Source organism: Eutrigla gurnardus (assembly GCF_963514095.1).
Source record: "Eutrigla gurnardus genome assembly, chromosome: 8".
Lineage (NCBI taxonomy): Eukaryota > Metazoa > Chordata > Actinopteri > Perciformes > Triglidae > Eutrigla > Eutrigla gurnardus.
The window spans coordinates 19,722,858-19,736,534 of record NC_139922.1 but is presented as its reverse complement, the minus strand read 5'-3'; the positions used below and the strand labels follow the sequence as shown (position 1 = coordinate 19,736,534).

Sequence of the window (13,677 nt, the reverse complement as noted above, 5' to 3'; positions counted from 1 at the left end):
CAAAAAACAAACACCTGCGTGAGCCACAGCTCTGAGCAAACCAAAATGGACCTATAATATCAGACTACTGTAAACTACTGCATAACTCTAGTCAAGATCAGGAATTGAGTTTTATTTGACTCGTTTGTGAACCAGTATAACCACATTTAAGCTGCGGGAACACGATGATAATGCATCTAAAATGCAGCCTCATGTTGTTGAGCCATTTGTTCACCACGTAGGCCTTGGTCATGGGGTTTAGCGTATAACAAGATAAGAGTCTGTGCTATAACAGCTCTCTGAGGCTTCATGTCAGTCCATCCTATAGTTGTTGACATGTAACATTTCAGTCACAGTTGGCCTACCTGTACACACATATATGAGCAACCTTCGTGTTTGTGTTTTGCTTTCTTTTAAAAGAAAAGTGTGTCAATATTGAGGTGCTGGCATATCTGTCTCCTGTAGCCTACTTAATGTTCAAAATAAAACAGTAAAAAAAGTTTGTTGATTTGTTTTACAAAGCAATGTCTTCAAATAGATTGAATATCCTCTGACTGTCCACAAGAGGGCAACACAGGGTTCAGTTAGTGTTGGGTCCTTTTTATTCCTTTGCACATAAATGATCTTGGGGGAGAATCTGTCAAATACAACACGCTATTTACATCTAAAGGATTATATCATCTACTAATTTGATTTACTCACTGTAAATTGAAACTAGTGTTAATTGACAGCAATCCAAAATTAGTTTGTAAAATCCAAGACTGCCACCAACTTAAGTTTGTTATGTTTACAAAACAAACAAAAAAGGGCTAAAACTGGGTATTTAAGTAATGTTTCACAGGTGAAACTAAGAAGCAGTTGTTAGCACATCATCTTAAGATCGATTTATTACACCCATCAGTGTGTTTTTATAACACAAATCCAATGGTAAACCTTACTTTCTAAGTCAAGCTTATCCTTGAGCCGCCCGCATTTACTCGGATCGCTTTTATGTACTCCACCTATGTCAAACTTAAAGGAAATCATGTGTCTGGAATGGTTTGCTTTGTTTTTATTTCGGGTTCGCGGACACATATTATTATAAACATTAACAATACACAGTTTCATACTTTCTCACAGGACTGTGGCCACGATTCTTGAAGTATTACCCACCCATCCAGGCAATGATATTACTAGACCCATTTAAAGTAGCCACAAAAGTAAATATAAATCCTTTTTTGAGTATTGTATTTGTGAGCATAAACATTAATTTTATTCTGATTGATCTAATTGATAACAAAAACAACAACATTTAAGCTATTTACACGCGTACACATATGAATGGCCATGTTTCTTTCTCCACAGTGCACTTGAAGGGATGTTCAACGTAGAACGATGACGACATCCAGTGTGACTCTTTAATTGGCTGGGCGGCCTGTAACTCAACCTAGTGCCAGAGAGGCGGAAGGGGCGGGACAAAGGATCATCATGGCGGGATGCATGAAAATGATAAACTGTTTCACCCCTATAACTGCCAAATTAACCGTTTTCATGGTGCTGCTCATCAGTTTGCCTCAAACCTCAGGACACAAGGATACAGGTAAGAAGCCGTGCTGGGCAGCAATAACAGAATCCTCAATTAATACGATACGTATTTTAAACAAGTGTCGTTGCTCAGGCTAACTCATGTTAGCTTGTTTTTTTTTGATAAAGTGAAACTGTACCGAAGTTAACTGACGCTAAGCCTTTCTCTTAGCTCGTCCGCTACTGGCGCTGTTCTCTTGATTCTGTCTCTTTGTACGGGAGACATTTACCTTACGTGAATCATGTATTCAGCCGCTGTAGATTTGCTGTAACAAACCTGCGAAACCTAAACTATTTTGCTCGAGCTTACACCCTCGCCCCGCCCACAGGTTATTTCTAGCTTGCTAATTATAAAACGTGTGAGTCACTTAACCGAAACAATTCATATTTGCAGCAACTTGCGCGGTATTCACAGAGTGTATTGAATAGTAAATTAACACCTGTGTGATATATTAGTACTTCAGCTATTAGTAGTGCTCGTTTAACATTAAAATATATATACAGTGGGGCAATAAAGTATTTAGTCAGCCACCGATTGTGCAAGTTCTCCCACTTAAAATGATGACAGAGGTCTGTAATTTTCATCATAGGTACACTTCAAATGTGAGAGACAGAATGTGGAAAAACAATCCTGGAAATCACATTGTAGGATTTTTAAAGAATTTATTTGTAAATTATGGTGGAAAATAAGTATTTGGTCACCTACAAACAAGCAAGATGTCTGGCTCTCACAGACCTGTAACTTCTTCTTTAAGAAGCTCTTCTGTCCTCCACTCGTTACCTGTATTAATGGCACCTGTTTGAACTCGTTATCTGTATAAAAGAAACATACAAGACCATTGATAATCTCCCTCGATCTGGGGCTCCACGCAAGATCTCATCCCGTGCCGTGGGGTCAAAATGATCATGAGAACGGTGAGCAAAAATACCAGAACTACACGGGGGGACCTGGTGAATGACCTGCAGAGAGCTGGAACCAAAGTAGCAAAGGTTACCATCAGTACACACTACGCCGACAGGGAATCAACTCCTGCAGTGCCAGACGAGTCCCCCTGCTTAAGCCAGTACATGTCCAGGCCCATCTGAAGTTTGCCAGAGAGCATATGGATGATCCAGGAGAGAGTTCGGAGAATGTCATGTGGTCAGATGAAACCAAAATAGAACTTTTTGGTACAAACTCAACTCGTCGTGTTTGGAGGAAGAAGAATGCTGAGTTGCATCTCAAGAACACGATACCTACTGTGAAGCATGGGGGTGGAAACATCATGCTTTGGGGCTGGTTTTCTGCAAAGGGGACAGGATAACTGATACGTGTCAAGGAAAGAATGAATGGGGCCATGTATCATGAGATTTTGAGCCAAAACCTCTTTCCATCAGTGAGAGCATGAAGATGAAACGTGGCTGGGTCTTCCAGCATGACAATGATCCCAAACATACCTCCCGGGCAACGAAGGAGGGGCTGCGTAAGAAGCATTTCAAAGTCCTGGAGTGGCCTAGTCAGTCTCCAGACCTCAACCCCATAGAAAATCTGTGGAGGGAGTTTGAAGTCGGCCTCAAAACATCACTGCTCTAGAAGAGATCTGCATGGAGGAATGGGCCAAAATACCAGCTACAGTGTGTGCAAACCTTGTGAAGACCTACACTAAACGTTTGACCTCTGTCATTGCCAACAAAGGTTATATTACAAAGTATTGAGTTGAACTTTTGTTATTGACCAAATACTTTTTTTCCACCATAATTTACAAATAAAGTCTTTAAAAATCCTACAATGTGATTTCCAGGATTTTTTTTGCACATTCTGTCTCTCACATTTGAAGTGTACCTATGATGAAAATTACAGACCTCTGTCATCATTTTAAGTGGGAGAACTTGCACAATCGGTGGCAGACTAAATACTTTTTTGCCCCACTGTGTATATATATCAAAGTTGACATGTAATGTTACTTATGTGCTATCAGAAAAATAAAATGTAGGCTGTTTTTTTTTTTTTATCTCTTACATGAATCAGTCCATCTTATAAAGTAAAATGTGATGCAGTCTTAGTATTACATACATAAAGAATCTGGTTATCACACACAGGTAACAAACATCCAGTAACTGATCTCCAGGATGGGGAGCAGTACGTCATCTCAGGGCCCAACAGGTTCTGTTACAAAAACTCTGTGCTGCCGACATGGAGGCAAACGTGGACAAGAATTCAGGTATATAGTATAAAGTATATATTTTATGCACTTTCACAATCAAAACCATTGGGTAATGTTCATGTAAGAATGTGTTATGATCCGAATGTTCTCCCTAGTCGGAGTAACTTGGGGCCAAATTATATGTGGTTTAAATATGTTGTAATACAGAAGCTTCTGCCAGGATATAGTGTCAACAGTTATGGTTAACAAAGGTCCCATCTTACAGCACTTTATCCAAACCGTTCCTTATGGCAAAGTGCTTTAATAACTTAATATTCTGACAGGTCAATGTCTGGAGTTCAAACGTGTTTAAGGTAGAAACGGTGGCAGGTGAGGAGGAGCTGCAGGACCTCGATCACTTCACTGTCTGGGGCTGGTTTCAGAGCTTGTTACGTGAGCGGCACAATGAAACCACCATTAACATCAATCTGTTCAGCAAGCAGACATGCTTCAAGATCGAGCCTGCTGACAAATCAAACTACACTGTCAAGCCCCTTCGTAGTAAGTGAAAACAAATTTAACACAATTCATTTGCCCGTTTATTGACCGATGTGAATATGAGTGTGAATGGTTGTCTGTCTATACGTGTCGGCCCTGCGATGGACTGGCGACCTGTCCAGGGTGTACCCTGCCTTCGCCCAATGATAGCTGGGATCGGCTCCAGTCCCCCCGCGACCCTGAATACAGGATAAGCGGTAGAAGATGGATGGATGGATGGATGGATGGTTATTGACAGATATTAGATGGTCAACACAATGTTCTTTTTTTTTTCCTTGCAGAGTTTGATATCTATCTGTTTTTGGTATTCCTTGCTGGAACAATTTTGTTCTTCTTTGCAGGATCACTGAGCAGGTAACTTTCCTTACTCTTATTCCATTGTTTGGATTTAACTGCATTGTAATATGTTATTGCATTTTTTCCCCCTCTCTTAAATGAAGGAGTCAACTTTTCTTCTATTCTGCTGGTATGAGCACAGGCATGATCGCCTCTCTCATCATCATCTTTTTCATTTTGGCACGGTTTTTACCAAAGGCAAGAAACTTTATTGCCCACTAATACCCGTGATTTTATAAATTGTATCACTTTGGCCCCATACCTAATTATTGTACTCTTTTTGGTTTTGGTTTGTTTGTTTGTTTCCTGTGATTGCAGAAAAGCCCTTTTTATGTCTTGATTGTTGGCGGCTGGTCGTTTTCTGTGTACGCCATCCAACTTGTCTGCAGGAACCTCGGCGTAATTCTGCGAGAACACTGGAATGTGGCTTTAGGTACGGACACTTGTTAACACAAACTTTATATAGATAGTGACATCAGACAAAAGCACAAATCTCAATTTAGCATATTAAATAGCTGGAACAGTGAGCATGCAAGTTAAGCATCGCCTCTTTTGAAACTTTGAGAATTACCTTTTTAAGTGAACTTGTGTAGGCCTGTCACGATAACTACTACATATCTACCCTGCTGATTATTCAGGCATCATATTGCCTAAAATGTCTGGAGCCGATCCCAGCTATCATTGGCTATCAAAGGCAGGGTGCACCCTGGACAGGACACCAGTCTATCACAGGGCCCTAAAATGTTTGTGACTTATGTAAACAAACAAACATGTAAACACAACAGGCAATATCAAGATCAGCAAAATTGATCAAGGCTATGTTCATACAGATAAGAATAAGGTGCTATAAGTAGCAATAAGTCGATAGTGTAATTATCGTGACAGCCCTAAATGGGCGTCTGTTGAATTCCTTGACTCGGATTAGTCTTCTGCCTTTGTTTTCTGTACTATGTAATGCTTAGTCCTGCATTTAAGCATATATGAGTATTGTGATTTAAAACAACAAGGGCCAGAATGCAATATGTATGATGGGCTGCCGACAAGGAAACGCCTCTAAATCACTGAAACTCAATAATTTTGGGTAAGTTCTAAAAAAAAAAGTTCTTAAAAAACCTAAGTCAATATGTCTTTTCCCCCGTTAGGTTATGTAGCAGTCGTGGGATTCATCACTTTTGCTGTTTGTTACCGTTACGGTCCTCTGGTGGATGAGAAGAGCATCAACATCTTGTCATGGACACTGCAGCTATTAGGCCTGCTTCTGATTTATTTAGGGATTCAAATTCAGAAAGTTGCCTTTGCCTTCATCGTAGCTGCTATTTTCTCCAAACATCTGGAGTACCCGGTCTCTCTGACGGTTGCTGCATGGAGGTGGGTGTTCACAATGCTGACAGAAGGTGGCGTTAGAGTACAGTAAGATATTAAATTGAAAGTCCACTCTTTACTACAGGTCACTTGGTGTTCCTGTTAACTCATGCAGTATAATGTAGCTTTGTGGTTGTAAACAAGAGTGTCATATATATTCTTCAGACAGCATGATGTCTGCTTATTTCCACCATTTTTGAATTATCCAAGTTCATATTGCTTCAACTGAAGTGCAGAACTTTGTTATATTGCATTCTCCCTTTATAAAACACATACTCATATTAATTTCTTATCATTTGGATTTTTTTATTGAGCTTTTTTTTTATTGAGCATTTTTTTTTATTGAGCTCTGTGTTGTGCAGGAAAATAAAAGGCTATGTTCGCTGGAAGCCAGAGCCACGTCGCCTGTTGACTGAGGAGGAGTATCAGAAGCAGGGGGAGGAAGAGACTCTGCGTGCTCTGGAGGAGCTGAGGAAGCACTGCAACAGCCCAGAATTTAGCCCGTGGAAGACAGTGTCCAGGATTCAGTCCCCAAAAAGGTGCCCATTGTGATTTTCTGTTCATAGAAGTATATAATTCGTTAAACACATGTATTTTAAGACGAAATCTAAGCTGTTTTAACCCAGCTTGGTTCAACAAAAATAAAGACACTCCTGATTCACACTTAAAACTACAGTTGGGTCTGTTGAATAAAAAGTATTCACCCACACCCTTTTCGAAGCCTTCATGTTGCATCACCATACCACATAAAATGAAAGTAGGTCTAAGGACTTCTTGACAATGATATAAGATAAAGATTAGGATGTAGCTTTCTGGGTCAATCATCATACATTGAGAAATATATTGACTACATTTCCCATCAAGACTGATTGGACATCCATGTGGCAAATTTTCCCCTTAACTTTGACTCAATCAAATAGCTGCATCAGTGGTGGTTTAGGTATTTATTTTGTATTTGCAATGAATTCATCAAAACTACTTTGACTCAATGTTGTAAAACATGAAAAGTAGATGCACACTTTTAATATGTACTGTTTTGTGTTGTCTAAATTTATAAATACACTTTATATCACAATCATCTAGAAGATTTATCTTGCAATTTTGCTTTATTATGCTTGGGGTATGAATCTATCCAAAATGTCTTTCACTGAAGTGTGGCCAAATGTCATCTTAAGTTGTAAGTGTAGTGTGTAGGTACTCCTAAAGACCAGTACATGTCTAAAATTCTGATAATATCACTTTAATCCACAGGTTTGCCGATTTCATTGAGGGGACTCCTCACTTGATGCCAAACGAGGTGTCTGTGCATGCACAGGAATACGGTTTTGGAGGATCTTTTTTCGAAGAAGAATTTTTTGACACGGATGACGAGGAAGACGATTTTAAGCCTATGATGAAACCGGAGTGAGACGGCACCGTGTGGGACGTATGGAAATAGAGAGAAATATTGCCTTTCAGAAAGGTGCCAAGAGAACGGCTCTCCGTGGCTTCAGTGCAAACGTCTGGACTGACTTCTGAGTGATAACTGTGGAGGCTAGTTTAAGAAAACCCTGGATTGTGTCCGGGTTCTCAAGGAAAAACAAGCAGAATGGCGTAGTAGGCAAAGTGATGTAGTTTCAAAGACTGTGCACTAAAGCCAGATCTCTTCTCCTTTTTTTTAGGGAACAAAGGCTTATATTAAAATTGAGATTACATATAAGGAGATGCTGTGATTGGGACCCTTTTTTTTGGATGGTGAACACTATTTAACTTTTTCCTGTGTGGTGGTTGTTTGTGTAGTCTTTAGCTCCAAAAAGGTTTTAAGTTTTTTAAAACATTGTGTTCACAGCCCTTCTAAATGGGATCAGAGCATCCAGATTACATGCATGGTACACCATGCTCTATGCTCTCACCTTTTTGACCAGCAGCATGATAGCGTCAATAGTTATCACAGCTTTCTGCTTGAGGACGAAATGTTTGTTCAAGTTTGTATTTTACCGTTTTCATTTTAATGAACATAAATTAGAAGTGTCCCTGAAGTTTTTGAATAAAAAATATATTTGAGCTCTGGGGGTGCGTGCATTAGCATCACTGTATAACATTATTAGGACTCAAATTTTGCATGATGTAAATATGTCCAAATGACTGTGTTATTTATGTAATGCATTTGAAACCAAAAAGCTGAGTTGTCATTTGTAAAGTGGGTACAAATAGGTTTTCTTAACTCAAGTACTGTAATTCAGTACAATGTTGAGACACTTCTTTACTTGAGTGTTTCCATTTTATGCTTCTTTCTGCTCCCCTTTATTTCAGAGAGAAATATTGTACAGTTTACTCCACATGTACGTGACAGCTGCAGTTAATTTGCAGATCAGGATTCACATACAAAATAAATGATCATTTTATAAATCATGATGCATTTTTTAATATTACTTATACTTTCTAATAATAAATAAAAATCACACTGATGAGTCAAATGACTATTTTCTACTTTTGATACTGTAAGTACATTTTGCTGCTAGTACTTCTGTAATTTACTTTACTACTATACTAATACTTTTACAGTAAGGAAAATATCTGAATACTACGTCCACACTTATCTTCAGTGCCAAGTAATTTTTTCAATTTTCTATTAATAATTTAATCTATGAAAGAGTTTAAAATGCCCACCAGATGTTCCCACTGCCAAATAGTTTCTCCATTGTCCAAAATACTAGATTAATGTTAATTAAATTAATACTTTGATAAATGACTTAATCCATTGTCAATATTGTTATAGATCAATGTCCTCTTATGATCGAGTCTAGGTAGAGTGCTTGTTATTAATACTGCCCTTTTAGATGCTTCTTTTTATTAGATTATTATTTTGAAAATAGATTCAACAGTATGAATGGCGTTGTACTGTATGTCTTTCACAACTAAAACAGAATTTTACTTCAATCCCTTAATTGATGAGTGTTTTTTCTTGGTTTTCCTGCCCATGTTGGGGCTTTAAATATTCAGTTAAAATATGATTCTTCATTTTCTAAAAAAGTATAAATGTCTGCACTATCTGCCATCTCCTTTGGCATACCTTTCCATGTAACTGTTTCGAAAACAAAGTGATGACTGGCATACAGTTAAACTATCTGCCACAATCTGAGTCAGGATACACAATCAGTACCTCCTATCTAATTTAGTGAATTCACAGTAAATTGAAAGTGGAAGCAGAACTGGGAAAGATACTGTTATCTTGCATCAGGTTGCTTTGAGTATATGTTGCAGGTAAAAAAAACATGGTATTCATCATTTTCTCTCCCACTCTAGTTTCAATGAACCATATCTGATGACATTTAGCCAATCTGCATCCCACCTCTGGCTTCCAGTAACTTGCAAATGATTACTCTTTCACTACACGTGTATGAAACGGCTAGATTTGCATGCATCACACATCCACATGCTGCAGCATATCCTACACACGCCAACACCAACAGGGAGACCTCACTGGAATGCAAACATGACCACATTGCATGCGGAAAGGGGGCGGAGGTGAATCCCTTGAATATATGAGTATATTGCACACACTGTGACAGCCCCCTCATGGAGGCTTCATGTAAAGTGTCTGGAGTTCCCCACAGCATACAAACCGACCCACAATCATTCAATTGATTCTTCAAACCTACACAAAAAAGGAAATTGGCAGTTGTTCTACTTGACCATATGGAAAAGAGATAAGACGACCATGTGTAAACCCCTATTAGTTCTCGCTGCTCATTTTCTAAGTATTAAAGGAAACGGTAAATAACATGGATATGTACGCAATAGCAAGACTGCTGTATTTATTGTAGCTGTGTAAATGCATGCTGCATGTAAATCCTTCACAGTAAATCAAGAAAGAAAGCATGAAAGAAAAAGGAAACTTGCAAGTGTCATTCAGAACATGAACCACACTGCCGCAATGGATTCATTCACATTTCTGGCAACAACCAGACACAGTTTTACAGACGTGCAGCCAGTGCAGTTTGTAACAGGAACATTTGAGACAGACAAGTAATGAATAAAAATCAAATTTGCTCTTTCTTTAAAGCCAAAGTGGCTTTTTGACAAACAAATCAGGAATGTCAGTAAAGAAAAAAAATTACTTTCATATATTACTCCACACAGTCTGTACAGTTAAGACAAAACCAACTGGTTCTCTTCTCCCCAACCTTTAAACATAAAACAGTTCAGCAGGAGCAGAAAACTAGAAGTTGGTGGTTAAAATCCAGTGTTCACTTCTCTCAGTACTTGTTGATCCCAAATATCCGTACTCCGTGAAACTGAGGCAACTTTGGGAGGAGAACACTAAGGAGGGAGCTCGTGTTGATGAGGAAATGTGTGGCATCGTATTTTGTGTAGAAACTGGCAAGAATATACCTGCAGAGAGAGAAGAAGAGTGTCAATGTAGCATTTATATTTATACTGAAACACCAAAAATGACAATGACAAACACTCGAGTCTTAAGTTCGTATTTCGAAAATATGCATCACAACTAACCATACAAGCGATACGTCACAGTTTGATATTTATGATGCTTAATGAAGGTTTAGTTTAATTTTTGTTTGTTTTTAGTTTGGAGAATGTATTTAGTTTGATTGCGGCAGCAGGTCTCAACGAATGAATTAAAATGTGAATATTTATTAAATATTTCAGGTTTGTAGTCCAGTAAAGATTCCTCATGTTTTTATGTAAACAAACAAATGTTGTGTTTACATTTAGTGTTACTATATTGTGTGTATCCTTGAGGTTGAACAAATGCAATGTATAAAAACAAACTTGAAACCTGCATTGTTTACATCAATGTTTACGACATAGAAGTCCTCTTTTCTTTCTTTGCTGCCACACTGCTGCATATATTAGTGCATTACCGACACCTGTAGATCAGTCAGATAGTGTAAAAGACTAAAAAGGGAATCCGCTCATAGTCAAACTACTCCATAGTGAGATTTTGAGTAACTTTGTAAAGTTTGAGGGATTCTGCATTCAAGTCTCTGATAGTGCACTGTAGATGGGATATAAGGTGATACAAGCCTACAGTCTGGAATGAATGTGGACAGTGAATTGTTTATACAATTAACTGACATTTATTTCACTCAGCAGTTCAATACAATGAAACAGAATCAACTACAGTCAGGCTGTACTGAATACTTACACTACCAAGACTATATGACCTCAATATGTATTCTCCATCCTCATTACCATAATAAGATATGTAAGACTGAAAAAGCGTCTGCTAAATGCCCTAAATGTAAAATGAAAAGCTTCAAATTGTTTGCAGAGGGTCAAAGAACGAAGGCCAGAAGATCTACAAAAGTCTGAATTCAAAAACATTCCAACCAACCCCTGGCATATTTGCCTTCATGCTGAATTGGCCATCATAAAGAAAGAGACACAGTAAACAATCCAGCTCTGCAGATGACTTCTCAAACATACTTACAGAATAATTGGTGAGATAGTGAGGAATTTGCGTGAAGACGTGAACTGGACACCGTAGTCCATTTGTTCCCAGTGTGTGAGGAGGCGAGCCTTGCCTTGGTCTGGTGTCTCAAAGGGAGTGCCCTTCACTGTGTGTAGAAACAGGTACATCACCTGCAGAGAACAAACCACACAGAAGAAACACACAACTACTATTAGCCAGAAAGACAGGTCCTCCAGTTTATACCTTTCAAGAAGAAATGCTCAGACTGCAGAGCTGATCATTTTCATAGGGAAGTGAAACAAAGTGAATGTTGTTATTCCTGCTCCCAGCCAAGAAATAGTCGGGCACATATGCACAGATGGATGATGTGAAAGTTTAATCGACCTTGTCGCGAGACTCTCGGGAGAATGCGAATAACCACATTTCCCAAAATGGTGAACTATTCCTTTAACAAATGGCATATGTGCTGATTGATTTAACATTGTCCACAATAGTCTAATACACCCAGAGACACTATAAAGGATAAATCCCACCGTACAGACAGTGAGGCAAAAACAGCTGTGGGTATTGTCACATATATTTCAGGTACGTAATAAATGCTGTGTGCATGGTGTTTAGCTCCATCTTTAACTGACCAGGTTGTGGATGACGTTGGTGAGAGTCCAGATAAGCGGCACAGTGAAGAAAGGAATGCTGAGCAGGACGATGTGCAACACGACAGTCAGCAGCAGGTAGGTGAGCCATATTCCCCGGCTGTTCATCACCCTCGTGTTGGGGTTCACCTCGCTGTGAGCTACGCCCACATTCATCTTTAATACAGAGGAGAGACTACATATAAGGGTTCAGGGTGCTGAAAACAAGCATCACCCACAGACCTTTTAAATCACTTTAGACTTTGGATACCCAACTTCTCAAATATGACCTGAGAGATATTGACAAAAAATAAATACATCTTATGAATTTATGTTATTTATAATTTCAACCATGCAGAATTCTCTGCTTATGGCCAAGTCTCCTACCATCGCCCCAAACAATACAGCCAGTGCAAAATTTAGTTTCAATTATCACATTTCACTTCAATTACGTTTGTATTTTCACTTTTTCAGTGTTTAGATATCATGTATATATATTCTTTAAAAGCTAACCCAATACCCCAAAGCCCAAGTGGATGTCATCAAATGTCTTGTTTTGACACTAAAAAACTAAAAAAATATATTTAATTTATTATCAGACAATGAAAAACAGCAGATCTTCACAGTTGACAAGCTGGAACTAGAACATATTTGAGTGTATGCTTCAACATGATTGTTGATTGGTCAATTACTTTGACAAAGATGAATCAATTACCTGATTAAAAAAAAAAAGTTTGTACATTTAAGTCTTTTTTATTCATATCCAACTAGTTTTCACTATTAATACATTTAATTGACTTGACAAACCTACAGACCTGCTCTGAAACTCTCACATTTGTGTTAAGCAGGCCAAATTACTAGTTTTTCGAAAGTGAAAATGTGCCTACATTGAAAAGGGATTCATCATGTTTGAGATTACATCAACCCTGGGGGGGAAAGACTCCGCCCGGCTGGATTATTCCGGGTGACTAAACATGCGCTTCCTCTCAGGACTCCCCTACATCACTCGGCTACATCTAGCCGCAGCATTCAGACACTCAGCGGCACTCAAAACAGTTGTGAAGCAGTGGTAACGTTTAATTATCGGACATAACACGAGAACACAACAGTAACCGTTCACATAAAACACCAACAGTGTTGAACTTTTTCAGCTTCACTCAGTTTTAGATGACGCTCGCGGGCTAGCTAACCGTTTAGCTGCTATCCACAGGTTGACGTGCTAACGTCGGTTAAAAGTTAACGTTGATCGGACAGTAACGACCGCCTGCTGGCGTAAGACCAGCTCCGAGGGGGTTAACGCCTTTTAGTGGCGATAAATCAGCCTCGCCCGTGCGGCATTTCGGGGTTTAAAACTTTACATTTTGACGGAGGCAACTTACCTTCCCGTGTCGTCGTAGCGCACCAGGAAATCCCTTGTTTTTTTTCGTCTTTAACCCCGCCTTCGCTAGGTTTGGTCTGGTTCCTCCGCAGCAGCGGGCATCTGTCAAACTGTCCTCGTCAGGTGACAGGCGCAACGGGACTGCGTGACTACTTTAGCAGACATCAACTGACCTCCGCAGTAAATTACACTTAATTCCCAATCCCATATAACCCAATAGTAATCCCAAACATCATATATTACACTTAAACTAAAGTACCTTTATTATTATTATTATTATTATTATTATTATTATTATTATTATTATTATTATTATTATTTATTGTTATT

The 13,677-nt window shown here is 38.8% G+C and overlaps 2 protein-coding genes across 2 annotated transcripts; one reads left to right on the top strand and one right to left on the bottom strand.

Moving 5' to 3' along the window:
* Positions 1–1,433: 1,433 nt before the first annotated feature.
* On the top strand, positions 1,434–7,971 carry nemp1 (nuclear envelope integral membrane protein 1). The gene is made up of 9 exons (XM_084016389.1): positions 1,434–1,558; positions 3,622–3,743; positions 4,010–4,226; positions 4,505–4,577; positions 4,664–4,757; positions 4,878–4,992; positions 5,702–5,927; positions 6,284–6,460; positions 7,173–7,971. Exons 1-9 carry the CDS (start codon positions 1,447–1,449, stop codon positions 7,327–7,329), a joined length of 1,293 nt encoding a protein of 430 aa, XP_083872515.1. The 5' UTR covers positions 1,434–1,446; the 3' UTR covers positions 7,330–7,971.
* A 1,719-nt stretch (positions 7,972–9,690) lies between these two features.
* On the bottom strand, positions 9,691–13,458 carry ormdl2 (ORMDL sphingolipid biosynthesis regulator 2). The gene is made up of 4 exons (XM_084015842.1): positions 13,349–13,458; positions 11,973–12,146; positions 11,356–11,507; positions 9,691–10,295 (listed from the first exon to the last, which is right to left on the bottom strand). The coding sequence occupies exons 2-4, from the start codon at positions 12,144–12,146 to the stop codon at positions 10,160–10,162; spliced, it is 462 nt and encodes a 153-aa protein (XP_083871968.1). The 5' UTR covers positions 13,349–13,458; the 3' UTR covers positions 9,691–10,159.
* Positions 13,459–13,677: the final 219 nt, after the last annotated feature.